Here is a 22,608-nt window from a genome sequence, read left to right as displayed (position 1 = left end):
ATTCACAAAAATTCAATATCTTTGGCAAATGTATATAGGTACTGAAGCATACAAAGCTGATTCGTGTGCTCTTCTGGCAGCGAGGTGGTGATTCACATGTCTGGTTCACAGTTCGGAGGAACCTGTTCAGAATCTCAAATCCAACCTTCCTGTCTGGAGTCTGCAGGTTCCCACCGTGCTTGTGTGGGTTTTCTCCCACATTCCTAAAATGTGCATATCAGGTTCACTGAAGCCTCTAAATTTGAGGGAAAAAAATGTTTTCAGGAGTGTCAACTATACAGCCACTAGAGGGTTCAATCTGGCCTGCAGGATGAGTTTCAAAATGGAAAAATTTTAATCCATTAGACAGTTTGATTTTACTGGTCCAGTCCACTTGACACAAAATAAGGCTGTGTGTGGCTTCTTATTGTGTATTAAAAAAAAATCGTGAGTTAAATGATTCACTATATATATATATTTTTTTTTTTCTATGCTCAGCTCACCCATGACCCTAATGAGGGCGAACGCTATTGAAAAAGGATGGTAAGATGTTATTTTGTCACAGTTTTAAGTCTAAAGACTTCAGAGGTGACAAATCCAGGTCCAGAAAGTGAAAGCCCTGCCAGAGCACAGTTTGGCTTTAGTCTTGGGTGCTTCTCCACAGGTACTCCTGGAGTGGTGCCCGTTGAGCAGAAGCACCTGTGGCTAAAGCCAAACTATGGTCGTTTTTTTTTTACTTTCTAGACCAGGATTTGACCCCTCTGGAAGACTTGGGCCAATTAGTGGCATCCAGAGTTAAAAGCAAAAATGGTGACGCAGCATTTAGCTGTTATGCTGCACACATATGGAATAAATTGTTAAATGAGGTGAAGTTAGCCATGAGTATAGATGCATCCATCCATTTTCGAATCCTCTTATCCTCACATCGGTCGTTATTCGGCAGTTTAAATGTTGTCAAAGTACATTCTTTACTACGCTACTTTCATTTTACGTGCTTTGCTTCTGAATGTCGTTAGCTATTGTGTTTGTAAATGATTTTAGGGGTTGTGCGTTTGCTTGTGTGAAGCACGTTGAGTTGCCTTGTGTATGAAATGTACTACAGAGTATACATTAAATAAGCTTGCCTTTGTATCCGTGTGTTTAATAGCAGCTTGTGCCAATGTTGATCATGTGACCTCTGCAATTGGCTGGTCCATCTCTCACCCCAAAACAGCTGGGATTGCCTCCTGCTCACTCACATCGAACCTTAATGACAACGGTATAAAAAAATGAACGGTGGGTGGATATTGTGCCCTTGTCCCTCAGTTTGTGAAAAATACTGCTCTGAATCCATTCACTGACATTCCAGTCATCAATAGTGAAGCCCTATAGCTGTTTCTTTTGTATAGAAGCCAGATCGCATCATTCACCTGCACATTTTGCAACAAAATGTCGATAAGCCCACATGGTGTAATTAATATACGATCCAAACACAAAAGTGCACCAAACAACACCAGCCAGGAGTACTTTGTACTAATCTACTGTCACTTCCATCATACTAATATCGTTGCATTCACTCAACACCGAATGTTCCCTTTTTAAGGCTCGTCTCCGCAAACACGTTAAATTGCCATGCAATGCGCACATTCTTCTGCAAACGGGCAATGACGCACTAATACAGACAGCTGACACACGAGAGACAGCGAATACGATGGTCTGCGTTCTAGTTTTGTAACGCTGGATTGCACCCGGGCGGAACTTTCTCAGGCTTTTCAGGCAACGTAAGCACAAAAGGAAAAAGAACGCCTTTGGCTTCGAGAGGCGCCCTCAGCGGCTCCTCCACAAAGAAGGCGTTCTCCTCCTCCACCACGAACTGAAGAGTCTGGCTTTTGTTAACACAGTAGATGCAGTTGCCTACGACGGCGCACCGAAACGGCAACGAGCTGCCGAGCCTTTGCGACGCGCAATCGTGCCACATTTTCACGATGCTGTTGTACTTGAACACGTTGATCCCCTGCTCGCGGGTCACGTCGAAGCGGTAGATGAAGCTCTTCAGCGCCACCATATCGGTCGATTTCTTCCTGCTGTTGTTGTACGGGCACTCTTGCCACTCGTCCCTCTTGGTGTCGTACTTGAGGAGGCGATAGAAGAGCGAGCCCCCGGACACGTAAAGCTCCCCGTTGCAGGTCGTGGCCTCGTGAGCTACAGCGAAGGCTCCCTTCGGCAAAGGGGCCACAGCGGTCCAGCGGTCCATGCGAGGGTCATATTTTTCGACGGTAAACAAACACTCCCCTCCGATAGCGTACAGGTAGCCATCCATGGACACCAGCTTCAGTTGGGCACGGGCCTGCGTCATGGGTCGGATCTCTGCCCAGTTGTTTGTTTTGGGGTTGTAACAGAAGACCTTGTCTGATACCCTCCCCTTGTCCCCGTAGCCTCTTATCCCCCCTGCCACAAACAGGTAGTTGTACATTGTGCAGATTCCACAGCCTTTCGTATTGACGTCCTCCGGCATGGCTGTCAAAGCATTCCAGTCGTTGGCCACTTGGCTGAATGAGTAGATCGTGTGACTTTCCTCCAGAGACCCCACGGACAACGGGCTCTGGGGACGGCTTCCGCAGCGGCTCGGTGGCCGGCTCCCGACGCGTTCAAACACGTCGTTGATCTCGGCGGCCATGAGAGTCTTCCTCCCGTCCGTTCTCTTCTTCAGGACCAGATCGCGCTCTGACCCGGTCAGACGCCCGTAGACGCAGGGGTCCTTGAGGATCTGCAGGAAGTTGTCGCTCATGAAACCGTAAGCGGTCTCCTTCAGTTCACTAAGTCGCTGCTTTTTGGCGATACTCAGAATCTCATAGCAGTTGCCCGCAGTGATTTGTTCCGTCATGCGGTCCATGGCTGCCTGCACGGCGCAAGGGATCTGGAGGATTTTGGCCCCCGTGATGACATCTACGACATTGTCCTTGGAAACATTCATCTGGGAAGTGTAAACATAGTCAATTAAGGTCGACAAAGTCTTATAGCTCATGCCCTTCACTTTGAGGATGTTTCGCGACAGCCGAGCTTTGAAGTAGTCACTCTTTTCTGCCAGGACTGACTTGTGAGCGTTGATCGTCTGACCGCCAACTTCGATGACTAAATCAGGCTCGGTTCTACCAGACAATGAATTGACCGCATCTGAGCCGCCCTCTGGATTGCATGATGGGTCTGATTGATCTGTTGCTGGTTTAGTATCAGCAATGCGTAACTCTTTCGCTCTTGCGCCATTGGGGATTTGACTGCTTGCACAGTTGGATTGCACGTGGGACACACTCGAGTTCACCTGTGATGGAAAGTCCACCTCGTTCTTTTCTTTGGAGAGATGAAGCTTATTTGCACCTGCCATGTATGAGCCGTTACCTTTTTGACAATCGTGAGCATAGTTTTCAGTTATCAGTCTTCCATCCAGCAGATATTCTTTCTCAAGCACTGTAGGGAGGTTGAAGTCTGGTTTGTCCCCCAAGAACCCTTGGACAAAACCTGTATGTAAATCCCTGGCCTTGTCAGGGCTTGCCACGGGGTTGACCGTGTGGCGGATGACATCGGCCTCGATCGCAGCAACTCCTCCTCCCGGTACTTGACTCTCGGTCATCCTGATGTACTCACTTGTAATGGAGGATGTTGTCCGTACCGATCATTCTGGGGGAGGACAAACTTCTGTCTTTTGTGTCTTTCTGCCACCTACATGGAAGGGAGGAAACATGACTCATTAAGATGCAATAGCTGACGGGCATTCTTTCTCTGATTAAAACAAGACTGACATTGCAATGCGGTGTCGTAACTCTAAGATATTGCTGTCTCATCATTTCAGCCTAATAAATATGTGTAAAGCCAGCTTAGTGGGGGATTCGCATATTAGAGAAGTAAGGATTAATGTATGATGACAAGAAGCAATGGTGTCAAAAAAGCACTAATATAGTGAACAAAATGATACATTTTCTATACTGCTTGTCTTCAGTAGGGTCACAGGTGAGTTTGAGCCTACTGAAGTTGCCTTTGGGTGAAAGGACACTGTGGACTGCTTGTCAGGGAATCACAAGGCACATTTAGACAAACCTATGAACAATTTTGAGTCTGTAATTAAGTTAACATGCGTGTTTTTGAAATATGGGAGGAAACTACAATACCCAGATGGAGCCCAGAAAGCAAAACATGCTCATTCCACACAAGAAGGAGGAAGCCAAGATTAGATCATCAAAAATGAAAACTCTGATGGGCCGAACACTAATCGACTGTGCTGCCCACAAAACTATGAGATGGATGCAAAAAAGCATCACGGCTCAAGTGCCAAAATGCAAAAATGGTAAATAATTGTTGTGGAAATGCTAGCCTGCGTTGTGGCGATTGTCAAGGTGTCCTTGAGCAAGGCATCGTCCCCATTGCCCAGCTCAAATTTAACAGTGACATCTCTCCTTTAAAGTCTGCAGGTTTGGTTCTTTTATCGATAGATATGCAGTACACGCATACTGTCCACCAGGGTGTACTAAATGCTCCTTTTGAGGTATTGTCATTAATATAATAAATTGCATTGCATTAAAATTAACATTCAATTAAAACTAACAGGTATACAGAAAGAAACAGTGGGCCCTTATGCTACTAAATTCTTTAGTGGTCACAACTGATATTGTACATGACGGTGATTGTGTTCAGTCTAAAAACTGTAATACTGCACACGAAAAAACTAGGGCCAAACACAAGGTCTCTTTAAGAGTCAAACTGCGTGACCTGCTGTAATAATCACCCGAGCAGTCCAACGAGAGCGAGAACCAGATACATTTAGTGCGCATGCGCACGGATAAATTACTCCTTAAAATGACAAGTAAAGGGTGAAAAGAGCCTCGGCTCCGCTTGTTCCGTCATGCTCTTGCAACAATGAGCAAATAAGCGGTAAAATTAAGGTCGGTTGTCTGATTGCAACCTTTGAAAAAATCTACGCTTATTTCCCTGCAAAGTTAAATGCAACCTACCTGTGATTCCAGGCTGTGATTAAAGCGCTCGGAACCCGCAATCCCTCCAAAAAAGCGTTACGTAAAGCCTCCACAATCCTGACCGAGCAGTCACCCGAGATGACTTTATTTGATCCACATTTTCGTCTTGATTCCGTCCGCCCGTTCACCTCTTAAGCCACCCGATCCTATGAATGGGCTCGTCTTCGGCTCCCCGAATCTCAAGCCTCCTCGCGGCCGAGGCGAGGCGAGGCTGAAAGCGGCGATCGCACAAAAGTCAACCCCCCGCCCCCCCCTTCTCCAGGTGGGCGCGCCTACCACACGAGCCTCCACGCGTGACCATGCAACCAACAAATGTGGCGCTTGTCCAACACTGGCAGCATGACTTGTCAGTGAATGTCTTGGTAGTTTTTTCCCCCCCTACAGTTGACTATTTCGCTAAACCACGCCTCTTCGCTTAGTATTAACCCTCAACTGTACAGGGCAAAGCTTCATCTGTTGGACGCAGCATCATTCTTTCAACCCCCCCCCACCCCGTCCCATGGTACCCCCATGGAGGTGGTTGATAGGACTATAGCCTTTACTGTAAATAAATCTATGGATTTACGTGCACTTTATCACTAAATATATCAAATGTACTCACACTCAGGTAAAAGTAAAAGTAGAGGTATAAGTAGAAGCACTGATTCAACTGCTGTACGTAAATAAATAAAAAAAAAATCGAAACAATACAAGCTCTGAAATCTATTTAGGCAAAAAGAAAAAGGACAAACGTGAATTTATACTGTCAAGTATGCACAATAATCTCCGATAAAAATGCCCCGAATCTCAATAACGCTCATACAGAGAAGAAAAAATAGGACGCGCTATTAAACTGTGTTCACATAGATTTGTTAACAATGTAAAGTGGTTGACAAAAAAAAGGCCGAATCAGCAAATGCTAATCACTGAAAAAATACACAATATCTGTTTTTTCAGATTATACAGATAGTTTTTGACGAGTAGAAGCTTGTAGTTTTTAGGCTAGCACAAAACAGCGCTGTTGCTACGAATCATTCCTGGAACCGAAAAAAATAAAACACTTATCTTAAATAAGGCCATGGATGAGGAATATCGTGCTTCTACGAATCTGTTGCATCGTCGTCGTTACCGCTCCTCAATTGACGTTCCTCCATGTCGTTGGTGTCAATCAGACATTCAAGTGTCATCCTCGCAGTTCAAGTGTCCTACATCTATTTACATTTTTTTATGTTGCATCACCATCTGTTAAAAAAAGGAATCAGCATATTTTGACAACGGAAGGAAAAAGTGCACATATCTGCTTTCAAATGTTGGGGATATTCAAGTACAGATTCCTGAAAAACGCAGTTAACTTAAGCAACAAAGTAGTTATAACGTCAAATCGACATTCAGAAACAATACACTGCTAAAATAAAAACAAGATAAAAAAATCAAAACAATTAGTACTCACCATTCGAGCCTTAATGGAATAAACACATTTGAAATAGTTTTTCTATAAGGATATATATACAGTATAAATACGAGACATTGGAATGTACTTGGGAGCCGTAGACACTTGATAGCATGGTACTAGATTGAGATTTATTTCCAACAGCATCGAATTGTGCAATTTTAGACTCCATTGTCAACTATCTGAGTCTGCACCTGGAGTAGTTTTTGTTGGCTTGTGCCTCACACCTTAACACAGTAGTTCTTACGTACCCTTGCTCAACAATGGCAATGAACAACCTCCTTGAAAGAGGTTAAAAAAAAAAAAAAAGTACAACCTACAGAGCAACAGAGGGTCCATTTATCCTCCGCGGTGAAGACTGTCCGAGTAACTGGTCGGTCGTTGTATATGTAAAAGGACAGCGCGTAGTAACCATCAGGCTTGTGAGATTTTGAGGTTTCAATGCGAGACATATTCAGAGAACAAAGACAGGCCGGGGACAGATGTGTGCACACCAAATGAGCGTCTCCATGGATACCCCAGTGTTGTTCATGCCAGCCACCAGCCAAGACGAGTTACTCGTAGGCCACATTACACCCCAACAGAAGTGCAACTGTTTTTATAAAGAACTGATGGACAAATCCAATTATATTCGCACATTCGAAGAGGATAGTACTGTATGAGCTGTGGACTAGTCTGTACACATTCTGGATCTGATCTCACCCCTTGAATGTAGGTGAATAGTGAAAATAGTTGTGCAACAGTGGATGTGGGCGTTTGGAGAGAGAAAATGCCTTGATCCGCTTTGCTCAGCAGTGGGAGAAACGAAGAGTGAAATCCCAGAAGTGCTGCATCAGGCTTCACTCACCTACCTCAGGCACACTGCTAGTCCCAACATGTAGTAAAGGCAATCAATCGCTGGAGTATTGGATACTCTGTTCTACTTTCCGAAAACTGCGACCGTTTGTTTCGTAATCTAACCCTTCACATCCAATCAAGTTTTTACAGTGCTTAGTACTGTGTATTCCCTCGGTTGGAATATACTGTCAAGCGATTGCTGAAAATGGTGCATTCTAAGAACACAAACTGCCTAAGTATCTCAATAAATCAAGGTTTATATATTAAGAACATAGCAGAAATACAATACCATACATATAAATGTATACAACAACAACAAAAGTATGTTTTTACAATCTTTTAAATATTCTTAACTGAGAAACAAAGAGCATTCAGTCTGGAGGAAAAAAAAAAAAAACTTTCCATGTCAAGAACAACAACAACAAAAATCTTTCATTTGTGGAGAACACTGGCCAGCCAGACATCCTAGTCTTTCCAAAGCTCATCAGTCAACGTTACTTCAACTTTTTTATCCATTTTCTTTGTAAACGCACGAGTAGGGGAAACACTGGGCCACTTCCATGAAATGATATTTGATCCGACTCAAAGAACCTCTGTCTGATCGCCCTCAAAAACCACTTACAGACAATCCTGAGTGAACTCCAGATTTACACCTCAACAAGTCATGACATATTTTCTTAAACTTAATCCTATCCTTGGAAAAAAAAAATGAAAGTATTTCATGACATATTTTCTTAAACTTAATCCTATCCTTGAAAAAATAAAATAAAATGAAAGTATATAACAACCACATTTTAACTTCACATGCGTCATGCAGAAAAAAAAGAAAGTCTCAACACCGTTTTACGAACGATGGTCTCGTACAATTTATACAAACTATAAACAGCGGCAGGTCACGGAGTTCTTTTATCTCGCAATGAGATATCATCAGGAATACTGTAGTCGTGGCAAATATTGCTGTTCTGGTTGAAACAAGCCATTTTGCTTGTTGCCATTGCTCCCTCATAATTAGTAAAAGGGTAACATCAGATGTCTTTGGGACATACAGTGGGTATAAAAAGTCTACACACCCCAGTTCAAATGCCAGGTTTCTGTCATGTAAAAAAAAACATAAGTCCAACTGGGGTGGTGGACAGTAAATATTTTAGAGAGCGAAAATAAACAACTGAGACCAAGTGGTTGCACAAGTGTGCACACCCTGTTATAACTGGGGTTGCGGCTGTGTTCAGAATTAACAAGTCACATTGAAACTCTGGTTAACTGGGAGTCAGCGCACCCAACGTCTAGTAAAAGGGCTTTTTTATTTTGCGTGTGAGCACAAGCCTGAATGTTTTGTGCTAACACAGACTAAGGAAAAATAGCACTCCAGAATACAGTACTTTATAAAAATAGAGTACTAAGATAGTAATTTTTCATTGATGATAGCGAGTACTTGCTTTTGGATATTATTACATTATTTGTCTAAATGTGTTATTTCCATCGTTTGTCTTCATATGTTGCTTTCAAAAGGGCAACTATCAAGTTTTTGGTAAAATTTATCTTGGTCTTATACTTTTGTAGCACAAATCCTTGCATTTGAAAAGGGGCGTAGAGACTCTATCCAGCGTATGTGTGCCTGAAATGAGTCAAGAGACATTTGAATGATTACACTGGTCAACCGCCAGTTGTAATCAGAAATGGCTTTATGTGACCGAAATGCATTTTTGACACTGGAAAAAAAAAAAAAGTACTTTTTTTGTAGCAAATATTTTTTTTGATGTTTAAGTTTGACCTATATTAACTCATGTACTGTTTACAGATTTTATCATGCATTGACATTTGCGGAAAAAAAAATCCCCCTATTGCTGAACCTAACCCTTAATTAATACATATTACTACTAAATGTATTATAATATTATATATTATATTTTTGTTATTATAATATTAATATTGTTACTCTGAATATATGTGGTACAGAAAAAAAAACAGGGCGAGAGTCTTAATCAGCGCAAAAAAAAAAAAACAATCTAGAAAGGTTTACATCCAAATCTTGACAACAACAAAAAATAATTGTGTGACTGGTAATTCACTTCTGTTTCACTGGTGTACTACTGGGGTGTCACATGTTAAGCAAGGGGATCTGCCAGATCAGGATGGTTGAGGTGTTGTCCTCATGGCGTGACTGTTTGGTCTTTTTGTTCACCCTGCGGTGGCCCAAACCTCCAGAAACCACCAGGAGAGAGCTGACGTCCACTTTGCTCTTGCGACGGCCCTTTCGGTGGTGGGCTGGATCATGAAGCATGTCGTAAAGGGCCCCGTCCTCGGGCCCGTGCTCCAAGGAACCTTGGGACTGAAATAAAGAGCCGCAAGATGAGGAAGAATGTGAGTCCTGGAGAGCCATGGTGGTGCAGCCTGCCTCTCCCAGCCATACTCCTTGGCCCTGAGGTGGGGTCGAAGTAGAGTCCGAGGGGGGCAGAGCGCCTTCTCCGTCCTCTGGCTCTACTGGCTGGGCTGACGCTGAGGAGGCGGAGCATGTGAGGCCTGAGGGTCGGTTGCACACTGCTGTTGCCACAGTTAGGAACTTAACTGGGCCGTTGTGAGCATGCAAGGATACCATACCCCGACCTGAAGACACACACAACACTCTGTTCATTTGGAAGGGTTCCTACAGAATATGCACCTGAGTTATTTGTAAATGTACTGTTAAAGCATTGCTCATAATCATATTCATTAGCCTAGGTGTTATTTATTTCCTCATAATGCATACCCACATATACCCACAAATACAAATATGCTGGATCTGTGTTACCTGTGACCTTGGGGATACCCTGTAGTCTGGGGACAGAGAGAGAGACAGTCACGCCCAGGTTGGTTCCGACCAGTAGCATACCGTGGCAAACCAGCAAACTGCTCACTGACACTCTCTGGTTCCCTGTGGAAAAAAACCCAAGCGTGACATTCGATAAAGCATATCCACTGTTGGTGTGGAAGAACACCTTTGAGATGGAACTGCAGCAGAGATTGTGACCAAATGGACAAAAATCCTGCACAGACACTCCAGAAGAGTTGCAAGATGTTATAGCCAACCCCCAATGTTACTATTTGAAGTCCCGATAGTTTAATGTTCAGCCCTCTACTTTTTTGTATCGCTTCCCGTCATTACCGTTTGCTGATGAGTTGGAGCCTATTTGAGGAGGCTTTGGCTCGTGTTTACTCCAAGCTTCATTATTTCATCAATTAGTAAATATGGAATTGTAAATATGGTTAAGGGTTCTTGTAAAACACAATGCGGAATGTCTTTTTGTCTTCATGGCGGCTGTGTCCCGCTCCCTTAAACCCAGAAATTTATTTTTCTTCTGCATGTGATACTAATAGAAAATTGGCTATGCAGACATTCATTCACACTCAAATTCATACTTCAGGCCAATTTTAGAGTCTTCAATTAACGAAACATACATCTTTTTAGAATGGGAGGAAGTTGGAGTAGCCTAAGAAATCCGGGTGAACATGAAAACTCCACACAGGAAGGCCTGAGCCCAGATTCGAGGTCCCAACCTCAGAACTGTGAGGCCGATGTGCTAACCATTCGCCCACCGTGTCCCAACACATTTGTCCAATTGTGTTTTGTGAATCCCCATGAAAAAAGAAACCACTTCAGCAGGCTATAAAATGTTGTTTGAGGAAGGTAAGCCTGCATATTTCTGCAGCTCTGAGGTTTATTTATCTCCAAGGCAACACGAAAAAAACCTCCTGAATAAATGTAGTGCTTTTCAAGCCTCCGTTTCACAAAGAAACACAAGCGTGTTACATAACACAATGACCGATGCGTGATACTGTAATTAAGCAACAAGCAGCGCCTCTATTCAGGAAAGCTCGTGGTCGCTAGAGTGGAACAATGCCACCTGTTTGTTTCCCTCTTGGTCACAAATATCAGTACAACGCACAGTAAAGTCTTGTTTACAGCTCAGTTCATAAAGGACGGCAATAAAGTCTGACATGTTGATGGACTGTGGGAGTGGAATTTAACACTCACCACAGATATGAACTTTTTGTCAGCGCTACAAATAACGACGATCTAAAGAAATAACCCCAACCATTTTTTTACTGGTACATGGTGCCGGTCAAGTCACAGTTGCGCCAGCAGCTTCACTTAAATTTCCCTCCCACACAGTAAATACTATTTTGCCTTGGAGGAGAAATGGTTTCCAGTCCCTGCGATTGACCCCACTGACGAGAGGTGACCTCTTACAACACCAACCACTCTGGCATTGCTCCAGGAATCACGCAAGCGAGGTAGACAGGTACATTCCTCTTTTCTAAAGCCCAGCTGAGGACAGAGAATCTTGGCCACATGTGCTTCTAATGCAGGCACGCAATGGGCAGAAAAACACATTGCTGGTTGCAGGGGGGTGATGGGGAGGCTTGGTCAACTTTCCCCTTTCATAATATTTGGAGTTCTCCAACCAGAGGGTGAACTAAAATAAATCCAGAGGGAACATCCACACGAATCCTGATCCTACAGCAGAGCACCACTTTGATCCGCACTTAGCCCTGACAAGCAACAGCAGGAGGGAAGAGTAAATCTCACACACTACAATATGAAACAGCACCAGCGATTCAGGCACACTAAGAATAACAGCACCATGTGTGCAATTGTGCTTCTCTCTCTAAGGCGGGAGAAGATGGCGTTCTTCTGGATTAGCCTTTTAAGCTGATAAAGTACTCTGTGTCTACTGTTAATGTGCACATTTTCACTCTTTAATCAGGGTGACCGTAGCTCCATTTTGATCAAGCGGAACGGTTTGGTTCATGGTTGAGTTTAGCGATGTTATGCAAGCCCTTCTGGCAAAGGTATGGACAAGATTTGCGAAAGTATTGCGCAAGATTTTTCATGACAGTCGTGACAGCAGCATTTTTGAAAGACTTATAAGGTCAAGATAATTTCCCCCATATTTGGTTCAGTTTCTAAATTGTGCGACTTCCGGGGCATTCGGCTAGATACTTTTGTGCCGTAACATTTTTCGGCACCCTTCTTTTGAAGGTGGTTAAGGTGCCTACAGGGTGACGCTAGTCTGTAACTGGTCATGATGACAAAAACAAAATACTTCAAACAGCAGCTAGATCGATTAATCCGATATAGAAATCAGTGGATGGCGCAGTGATCACTTCAAACACCTTTCCCAAGTGCTTCTGCAGACTTCATGCAGACCCGGCGACCATCCAGGAACGCTCGCATTATAACCGATGGCAGATTAGAAATAACAGAAGTCTTAATGACAAGCCAGAGATATCATTTGCTGCCCCACCCCTCTGATGCTTGTCTCATTAAAACATGCATGGCTGCCTTTTTAGGTCACACAGCAGCAGACAAAAGCAACACCCTGGGCACGCCCTGCAACCTGACGGCCACCATCCTCTCGCTTTCTTAAATCAGCATTCTCGACAACAAATACATTCAGAAAAAAAAACAGCCCAATATAAGAGATAATAAAAACTACTACTACCACAGAATGACTCTAAAATATGAGCTGCACTTCGCAAAGCATAAGCATGAAAATGACTGCTATTACAGCACATTATGCCAAGGCGTTTCTAAGGTAAGAACCACCAGACAGAAATGAAGGTGGGTGGTGCAATTGTTCCAACATGTGTGAACCTGAGAAGGGCAAAATTTCAAGTGCTACTGACTGAAGCAATCACAGAAAAGGCAACGCCCCAATTTTCCTGATATCCAATATGTTCTGTAAACACCCGAAAATCCTTTCAAAATTTTACTTAATGTCAACATTATTTTATTTGTCTGCTGTGGAACATTGAAGCACAAGCAGTATCTGTTCTGGGGTAACAGTTGACCACGCTTTGTTATTCTTTTGTGATTATGAGTGAAGCAGCAAAATCCGCCCATTTATTTTTTTTGTTTTGTTTTTTGCCATCTCAGGGGGCAGCCATTTTGCTACTTTCTGTCAACTCGATATGACATCACAGTTGCTCAAGGATTATGTCACGACCAACCACAGCTCACCTGTTTGCTGATGTCGAGCCATGATTGGGCGTTACCTGAGCTCTGAGCATATGACACACAGCTATAGCTATGAAACCATACATCAAAGTCATTTGTGGTCTGTTTTTGTGGGATTAGTTCCAAAAAGAAAAAAAAATTTTTTTTTTTTCATCAGCCACCAATGATTTTCAAAAATAATTAGGATATTAACAATATGAACTCAATATTGAAGCATATCTGTAGCGCCGGTTGCCTGCCTTGAAAACACCCACAGAGTTAGAATAATTGCTCCGTGTATTTCCTGTGTGCATACATTTATTTTCGCAATACCCTTAAATTACAAGCATTTGTCAAAGGGATCTAATAATAGACCTGTGTTTGAGTCTGCTCAATGATAGGTCCCCGCTTTAGATGCCTTTTGAATTTGAGTCACTTTGTACCACCCCTGTGGGTCATTTGAAGTTCTAATGTAATTAGTCTGTCTACTAACTTGCGTTTCAGACCGGTTCCAGATCATGAAAATATGACTGTTTCTCTTACAGCCAACCCTAGTACTTTATTTTCATCACAGATGATGCACAGGCCACACGTTTCCCCGCTCTAATTCTGGCCTACAGTAACAACTTTGCGGTCCCCTGGAGAGCATTCTGGAAAAGTCCAGAAAAGAATAAAAGCAAAGCTTTCCATTCGTGGTATAGTTTGTCACAGAGAGCAGCTTCCGCTTTCCTTGCATGGATCTTATTAGTCAACACGGGCAATCGGCACCTACAACAGACTGCTTTTATCATTCACAGGTCTGAGGGAGAGGCCTGCCGTTTGTAACTGCCTATCACAGGGACGTCCCCTAGATCAGGTGAACACGCGAGCACACGCGAGCCTTTCAACAACGTGGCTTTTTTGCTCCAACAAAAGAAAATAAATTGTTGCAATTTTCCACTTAAGTGAAGAGATCTTTTATTTCATTTTATTTTTTTTTAAACATTTTGGTTTTGTACTTTCTGCCAAAGAATTGCACACAAATCTAGGCAATTCATGACTTGTGATTGGACTTTCCACATCCTTTTAAATGCGGCTGGACCTGAAAGAAATACCAGATGTGCAAAAAAATGAGCCCCAGGAATCTGCATCCTTTGAGCCAAATAGTTGTAAAAGTTACTGTCATTTTGTGGTTGAAGAAAAGCGAATGCCGTGAGAGCCTTTTCGGTCCGTTCCGATGCTGACGAGGGATTGAAGAACAGTAACTGTAGGCAAGCATTGCACGCATATGGCTCTCACAAAGCACGAGTGACATGTCAGATGACATGACTAAATGTTACTCGCTATCATTACAAGACAAAGACCCAGATCCAGAGTATGCACAAACGTGTAATCTCCCCCCTGGAACCGATTGCGTTCATTCTTTTCGGCTGTGCGGTTTTTTTTTTTTGGGTCAAGGCTGATGTAACACAGCGGATTAAAAGATCTAAAGTAGCAGCCAGCGTCTGTGATGACTTCAGCATGCGACATTTACTGCGCTGACATTTAATTTGATTTGCGCTGAACGCTGTCAGCAATACTTTGACTTCAATCTATGTTGCAGCAGAGTCCTCCTCTTTTATTATGAGGACACGAAGAGCCCAGGAATTTTCTTCAAATAAAACAGTGTCAGTGTTTCAAGGCTTGTGGACTTTGGCTAATAACTCGGTTAAAGTTTTTCTTTTTATCTTAAAATGGCTAACCCTAACTAGAATCTTGCATTGCATCGCAGCCAAAGGCACACATTTTATAACATGGAGACTCACACCTAATAAAGCGAAGTGGCCAGTATATGCACATAGTTATTTTGATGGCTAAATTTAGCTGCTGCGGTTTTTAATCTGGTGCGCTTCGCAGTACGGAAATTACAGTCTTCACTGTAAATGATGTGATCTTACCAGGTAAGATATTGTTGACAGGCGTTGCAATATTGATGTCCTGCAAGTGCTCAAGGGTCTCAGTGTGAAAGAGGCGCAAGGTGGAACCTGAGCTGAAGGCAATCCAGATGCCCACGCCAGCCACCACCATTTGGGACACCACCATACCCTCCTCCTGATGGGCCTCCAATTGCCTCTGGGTGGGGAAAATAGCACAGGTGAGAGGGCAAGTATAGTACCAGGAATAAGTGAATCATAAAAAAATTTAAAAAAGAACAATATGATGAAGACCGGCACTTCTCAGCGTGACACCCAAATGTGGGTGTCCAAGACTGGCAAGTGTTAAACGTGTAAAACTGAAATCACATTGAGGAAAAAGCACATTCCCCGAGCCACAAGTTACATAACCGCACCACACATTGCACTACGCGGAGGTGGTGTTAAATTTAGTCGAGTGGTGTCCATTCACAAGCGCCTCAGAGCAATATGAAGAATTAGCTCACAATCAAGCAGGAAATGTGTTCAATGTGTGTTTCATTGATCAAAAGGAGTCAGCATGACAACTCAATGACTTGTAATACGTCTCGCCCTCTGTTACTGGCCGAAGTCTGATTCCTCGGTGGCGAACGGAATAAGAGCAAGATAGGCAGGTGGTCCAACATAATGAGCTTAATGAGGCTAAACAGATTATGAGTGAGTGCATGTCAGTGGGACGGGACTATTTTTGGTCCCTGGCAGGTGCTTCCATTTCTGAAACTAGAATGGAACACGAATGGGGAAGACTACATTCTTAGTCATATTTCAGACTACGAAAAGGAGGAGGCCCAATCGCGGGAAATCAGACATTCCCTATTATTATTATCATTATTATCATCATGTGAACTTTTTATTTTTAATCACCTTCTGTGAGTGTGTGTTGTTGTTGTTTTTTGATCTTTACTTTTTAATTCTCACTACGACACCGTCAGTGCTACAGTGTCGTTTTTAGAGGAACACATTTTCTCACAGACTTAACAATTGGATCGGAGATGATTTGGGCCGCTATCATGTCTTCTACTAGAGAGTACTTCCGGTGTGATTTGCACAAGCAGACGGGGACAGATAAGAGAAGAATGAGCACTTTTTTTCCCCATACTCCTCACAAAGATTAGCCCCACCTCCCAAAAAAAATGAACTGGCCTCTTTAAGTAACATGTGCGGTACCTACCTCCACAAGGTGTGTCTCTGCACTAATGATGAAGACCTGCCCGCCCGATGAAGCCCAGAGGTGCTCTTCTACAGCCAGCATGGCTTTGATCGGCAAGACTCCCAGCTTCAGCACCTTGGGCTTATCGCTGATCCATAACCCCTCTGCAGTGGGTAAATGACACATCGATATGACATCAACACATGAGTTATTGTACATTGATGACAACCTTTGCACTTGTACTACTGCACGGCCCATTGCCATCTCGCAACAAAGGCCAGTCTTCTTGAACTTTATCAAGGAAATGTTGACACTGCCTTTATAAATGTCACCTATAAAGGTCATTTGCATCAAGAACACTTCGAATACTGCCGGAGAGGCCATTGGCGGTTTTCATAGCCCCCCACTATGAATATAGATGCGCCGTGAAGCATGAGTCATCGCCAAGCTCCATCCTGCTCGCACTTCCTACACACTCAGCTCTCCATGTGCCTGGCACCCACGGTGGCAGCTCGGCACAGATGCGACACGCAAAGGGAGCAGACATTTGATGGACCAAAAAAAAAAAAAAAAATCTTAAATTAAACGAAAGCCAGTTGGTGTCGCGGCATGATTGTGCAGCCATCTGCAATGGTTCAATGACTTTTAGTGTAAAAGACCTTGCATAGCGTACATAGTTGTGATGCCAATCCCATCTGAAACATTTACGATGACGTCAACAGGTTTCCCGGTCAAAGTGAAAGCTCTCTGACCTTACAAAAAGATCCACGGGATAAACTGGCATATCCCCCCTCCCACCCCACTGACAAATGACCATTGCATGGTGTAAAAAAAACGAACCTCAGTGCTTTGGATGGTATGATCGGAGCGATAGTCTTTTTTCAAGTAACTTCCCAGGTAATTTCAAAGTTCTTCACATCTGGCATTTTCTTTTCCTCACTCACTTTGTTGTCCGATTTTTAGAATAAGTGTTGCATAAAGTCACACAAGGGCAAAAAAAATGAAACACAAAAAATGAAACACAGAGTTAGAGTTAAATCTTTGACTCTCACTCAACTGACAACCGATTATCCATAACGGCAACTTTTGGAATAAGTGTGACCAAAAATGAAAAAAAAAAAAAAAAAAAGTAAAAAAATCATGTGCCAGTTTGAAGTTTTGAACAACCGCAGAGGCATTCACATTTCTTTCATGTTTTTCCCTTCCAACTGTCTTAAAAACTCTTGCCCATATACTTAATGCTTTGTTGGACAGGGCCAAGTCAGAATTTTAAAATATACACCAGTAAACAAACAAAAAAAAAAAAGATTACGTCAAATTAATATTAAAAAAAAAAGTCTCCAGCGTGAATTACTAAGCAAGAAGGGCCCAGTCTCCAAATTGAAGTTCATTTCCTCCAGATGCCACAATGACTTGCCTAATCTCAACCAGGAAGTGAACGAGGCCTCACCAACAGTGTTTGTTCAAGGGGAGTTACAAAGGCAGCTATTGAAGGAGAGGAGGAGAGGTGCCACACCGGCAGAGATTTCTCTCCGAAGAGAAGTACACTCATGACTGAGAAAGCAGAAGTAATCTCACACTACAGAGGCTAGGTGGAATAAACATTCCAAGCAACGCCCTTGCTGTATTATTGTAATAGGGGATGCGTGCATCGAAAAAGGATTGAGCCGATTGAGCCGTGCCGGTAAAGCACAAAAATACAAAAGTGCGGACTGCAGAAGTGTCCTCATCGGTCCCTGAATGATAACTTAACATGCGCTTATACGTGGTAGTAAACAAATCATCAAACCAGCATATCTGTTTTTTTTTTTACATTCAAAACAACCTCCTCACTGTGCGGCGATGACGGGAGACTTTTGCCAAATGACAGCCTCGCTTTCTTATATCTTCCCTCCCACAGTCGTCCACAAATCAAAAGCAAGTGGAGCGGAATGAGGATGACTGAGCAGCTTCACGTATGCATTCTAAGAGTTTTCACAGTAAGAAAACGGAGAGACGCAACGCGGCATCACTTGTCACTTCAAGCACTTTTTGATGTTTCGTTCCAATTCATTGTTTGATCAGGAGTGTGACAGCTCTCCAGAGTGGAACATAGGTTGCTTGGCTTCTTGTTTCGATACAGTAGCTGCGCTTTGTGACATAATGAAGTCGTAGAAAGGGTTGGGAAGAGAGAAGAGGCGTGCTCGTGATCGATCAATAACTGATTAAGCTGATCATGAGAAAGTCGTAAATTTGGATTAGCTAGGTTGGCTTGAAGAACTGCAAGCATAGTGGCAGCACTGTTTTTTTTTTTGTTTTGTTTTCTCACGAGTTCGCAATGTGAAATAGGCAAAAAAGTCCCCAAAATGTATAATTTAAGTGAGAACGGCAAAAATATTCCATCACCACAAAGTCGGTATACTGGGATGTCTGCTTTCAGCTTTTGGAATGGTCACAAGAATATTCTCATGACAAAATTTATTCGCATGATCACATTTCTCTCCGAAAATCAGTTGGCTCGAGTGAATTTATTCTGTTACGGTTGTTTTACACATTTTAATATGAGCTTTTTTCTCCCCACCTCTTGTTCTGCTCCTTTTATAAGAGCCACATTTTTTTTTTTAACAAGGCAGACACTTTGGATTTTTACCCAGTTCATGTATACTTGTCCAGGTGATTGATTTGGAAAAGGTCATCACTTTGATGAAGTACACGACAGTATGCCAAAAGTCAGTTGCTGTGAAAATGTTCTTCAGGAGCTTTGCAACGGAAACCCAAGCAAGCGTTCTCCCACCGAATAAACTACGAGTGACAAATATAGTATCAAGAATTACATTTCAGCAAAAACAGTTGCTTTGAGGATGAAATCAAGCATTACAGAGGATAACAGACCAAAATGAGAATATTCAGCTGCACCAAAGCCAAACAAAGACACTGCCATGCTCTCTCCTAATTAGTGGGCGCTGGATGAAGGAGCAAAAAGATGCGGCAAGCAGAGCAAGTTATGATGGGAAGTCAACAACACAGTCCAGTGCATTTGACTAATGCTTCTCCCAGAAGTAATTGGAATGATATATTTTGGTTGACCAAATACATGCGTATTATTATGAAAAAAATGAACGTGAATAATGAGAAAATAAGTGAACTGGAGAGAATGTCTGAAAGCCATGTAACAGATGGAACAAAACGGGGAATGGCACAGACGGTGGGAAAAGAGTCCAGCCTGGATCCTTTCCTCTCTCTCTCTGTGTATGTCTGAAGCGAGGATATTAAATAGGTCACCTCTTTCAGAATGGCTTCTCCCAGACAACCAGGCAAATGGAAACAGGACCACAACACACACACACGCACACATACACACCCACAAAAAGTTGACCCACGACCACTCGATGCACAGTCAGCGCTAACTCCACCAGCCACCGTGACAGAGCCACCAACTTCGCAACAATGCACTGATTCACATGTGTTGTGGTTGAAACTGACATCCATTTATGTCAGGCTCAGACTAAATATCTGCGCAAATGGTGCTTGGGTTTAAAAACACATTTCAATTAACGAAGTGAATATGGTTTTGTTTGATACAATTAGAGTGACGTCACCAAAATTGGCCTCATTCGAGCCATTTAAGGGGGTCAACCAGCAAGTGCATTAGGCCATCCCACAGACAGACATACCCCGAGATCTGGAGTAGATGGCCACAGAGCCGCTGACCAGGCCAGCATACAAACAGTGTTTCATGTAAGCCAAGCTGGTGACAGTGGATTTGTCTGGGGTGAAGAACTGCTGCAGGCGCACTTTCTTGGACCGCTGGCTGCTTTTGTAGACAATAATGCTGAAAACAAAAAGATATATATATATTTTACAGGCGCATAGATACAGTACATTGGTGTCAAGTGAAATATAATAATTGGCCATTTTATTAGGTACACCCGTGTCTGTTCACTTGAACCGTTTCAGGGGACAGCGGTTACTAGAGTGGACAGCATATTATCAGGTGAAAGGGTGCATGAAAGGGTTACATTATGTATCATAGTTGTAGAGTGGAGTGGTCTAATACCATCCTGCATTGTTCTGTCAGACATTTTAAAAATCGTATGTTAAATCCAGACTAATTTTGAGTTATTTAGAGGCATGCGCCATGCCATGCCTTCATATCAAGCTAGCTAAACTGTTGTAGTTTGCCAGAGCGAGTCACTTGAATGATTGCTTTGGTCAATGTTTTTTCAGACAGATGACCTCACAGAACCATGCCAACGATTTTTTTTTTTTTTTAATCCGGGTTTCAGACTAACCGTGGTTCGGAATAGGCGCACTTGCAGGGATTCAAACCTGCCCCATCTGCAATACAGGCAGCATATGCCAATCAGAATGTTAAATTCATGGTTAGCCGTAATGATAATTTCGCATAAAAACACCATTCATTGAGTATTACTATATTTAAATATGGAATTGCTTGAATTGTACCAAGCAGAAATAATGATGTGAAGTGTACCGAATATTAGGTCAATGAGCGTATGTTTAACATTAACATTACATTACCATATGCATATAGTATTTGTAGTTTCATTGAAGATGACTCTTAATTCATTGGATGACATGAAATAAACATACAAACATAGTAATGTAACAAACCTCAGTAGCTCATGCTATTGCAAATTACAACTTGTACGGGGACATGTGACATTTAAGTATTTAGGGTGCGCAGTCATTTTTCGAATCTTATGCTTCCATTACCTGCCCTCCTCCATGCCAAGGCAAACAGTGGGTGTGACACTGGCTTTTGACAGCAAGACCTGGTTGTTTTGTTGGACTTGACTTTCATCATTCTCCTGAGGCTCTTCTGCTGGGACATATGCCATGCACAGGATACGGGACTCCACATTAAAGCACTCCGTCACCTTTGGGCTGCAGCTCTGCATGGCAACAATGGCTATCTGGCCCATCTGGTTGGTGCAACTTGCAACCTACAGAGTGAAATGTGTTTAAAAATTCAAGCCCTCGGGATGTTTTAAACTGTACTCTTAAAATTACACACTAAGCCAAGACCGATGAGGTACCGAGTCATGAAAGCTAAGAAAACATTTACTGCTGGGAGAAATGCCTAAACCCAAAGTTACTATTAAAAAGAATGGAAAAACATCTTGATTGTTAAGTAGAGAAGTGTCCTGTTACCTGGCATGTGTGCTTAATTGAACTATAGTCAGGAGTTGCAAGCAAAGGGATGTCAAATTAGGTGACCTTAAGTGACCTTCAGCAGCCAGCCAGCTGCAGGACGCGTTCAACATGCAGTATATTAAATCGTCAAGTCTTAACTTAATAATTTTGTTATTGTTCAGTGCTGAAGGGGCTATGACCACAGCAATTGTTATCTGAAAGAAGGCAGAAAGACATCCTACCCAGACACAACCGTGGCCCACGGCGGGAGTGTCTGCTGTGCTCTCTGTATTGATGTAGGGCTCCGGGTTGTGGACTGCACACTCCACCTAACACAGAGACCATGGAATATTATAGATTTACACAGTAATTTATCCGAAATTTTAAAAACAATATATATTGAATATAGAGTGTACCGAACAGCACTTTGCAGAGTTTAAATAGCTACTGAATGGAAGAGGCACGTCAAAAGCTCAACACACGATCAGGGACACAGACTTGGTCAAACTCTGAAAATAACCAAGGCAATTTCTTGCAGGATGTCAACTTTACAAGAAAATGATTGCAGTACTTATTCATGCACAAAGCTACCGCCTGCAGCAAGAAAAAAAAAAAGTCTCACCTTGAACTCTTGTAGTTTAGACATGACCACGGGCATCTGTTTGAGCAAGAGGGGGTGTTTCTGCTTTTTGAGTTGATTTCCATCATCTTCTGCAAACAACCAGCCCTGAAGGTTGTCCTCCTCTAATGTAAAAATACACACACAGGATGCTTGATCATCCTGTACATACTTGAAACTTATATGCGCGTCATCATAACAGTGAAGCACCAAACAATTCAGCATTTTACAGCCTAGAAGTGGACTGTACCTAGAGCCAGTTTAGCCATTTGCAAGTTACTGATCCACGACTGTTTGATGGCTGGGTTGAGAGTATTGAACACTGCACTAAAGTATGTGGCTTTGCCCAACCTGCGAACAAAGAGAAGAAAGGAAAAAAGCTTGGACCCTTTTTGCATTTTGAGGTTAAACGTACTGTCAGATAAACAATGCAATTAACATGCCAAAGAAGCAGATTTCATTTTGTTATGATTGTTACGTCCTCAATTATTTTCCGCAGACGTTTGTCACACATAGATTTGACTGTATTGCCCATGCAAGTTAATAACCC

At 42.7% G+C, this 22,608-nt stretch overlaps 2 protein-coding genes and 1 long non-coding RNA gene across 3 annotated transcripts in view; all 3 read right to left on the bottom strand.

Annotated features, from left to right (window-relative positions):
* Positions 1–469: 469 nt before the first annotated feature.
* kbtbd11 (kelch repeat and BTB (POZ) domain containing 11) lies at positions 470–5,539 on the bottom strand. The gene is made up of 2 exons (XM_019870163.1): positions 4,962–5,539; positions 470–3,675 (listed from the first exon to the last, which is right to left on the bottom strand). The coding sequence occupies exon 2, from the start codon at positions 3,584–3,586 to the stop codon at positions 1,682–1,684; it is 1,905 nt and encodes a 634-aa protein (XP_019725722.1). The 5' UTR covers positions 3,587–3,675; positions 4,962–5,539; the 3' UTR covers positions 470–1,681.
* Positions 5,540–5,739: 200 nt separating this feature from the next.
* Positions 5,740–7,339, bottom strand: LOC109516013 (uncharacterized). The gene is made up of 2 exons (XR_002168282.1): positions 6,732–7,339; positions 5,740–6,172 (listed from the first exon to the last, which is right to left on the bottom strand). It is a non-coding gene; the product is annotated as an uncharacterized LOC109516013 (long non-coding RNA).
* A 1,807-nt stretch (positions 7,340–9,146) lies between these two features.
* arhgef10 (Rho guanine nucleotide exchange factor (GEF) 10) overlaps positions 9,147–22,608 on the bottom strand; it is a 37,585-nt gene continuing 24,123 nt past the window's right edge. Inside the window, exons 23-29 of the mRNA XM_019870256.1 lie at positions 21,682–21,768; positions 21,020–21,249; positions 19,960–20,117; positions 16,328–16,470; positions 15,142–15,316; positions 10,037–10,159; positions 9,147–9,852 (exon numbers count right to left, since the gene is read on the bottom strand). Of these exons, the coding sequence (XP_019725815.1) occupies positions 9,347–9,852; positions 10,037–10,159; positions 15,142–15,316; positions 16,328–16,470; positions 19,960–20,117; positions 21,020–21,249; positions 21,682–21,768 (1,422 nt within the window). The 3' untranslated portion in view covers positions 9,147–9,346. The remainder of the gene's footprint in view (positions 9,853–10,036; positions 10,160–15,141; positions 15,317–16,327; positions 16,471–19,959; positions 20,118–21,019; positions 21,250–21,681; positions 21,769–22,608) is intronic.

This window comes from Hippocampus comes, unplaced genomic scaffold (genome assembly GCF_001891065.2).
Source record: "Hippocampus comes isolate QL1 unplaced genomic scaffold, H_comes_QL1_v1.1 scaffold43, whole genome shotgun sequence".
Taxonomy (NCBI): domain Eukaryota; kingdom Metazoa; phylum Chordata; class Actinopteri; order Syngnathiformes; family Syngnathidae; genus Hippocampus; species Hippocampus comes.
The sequence above is the reverse complement of the archived record's forward strand: the minus strand, read 5'-3'. Positions and strand labels throughout refer to the sequence as shown.

Coding starts and splice junctions, on each gene's coding strand:
- kbtbd11 (XM_019870163.1), bottom strand. CDS start 3,586: ATGACCGAGAGTCAAGTACCGGGAGGAGGAGTTGCTGCGATCGAGGCC.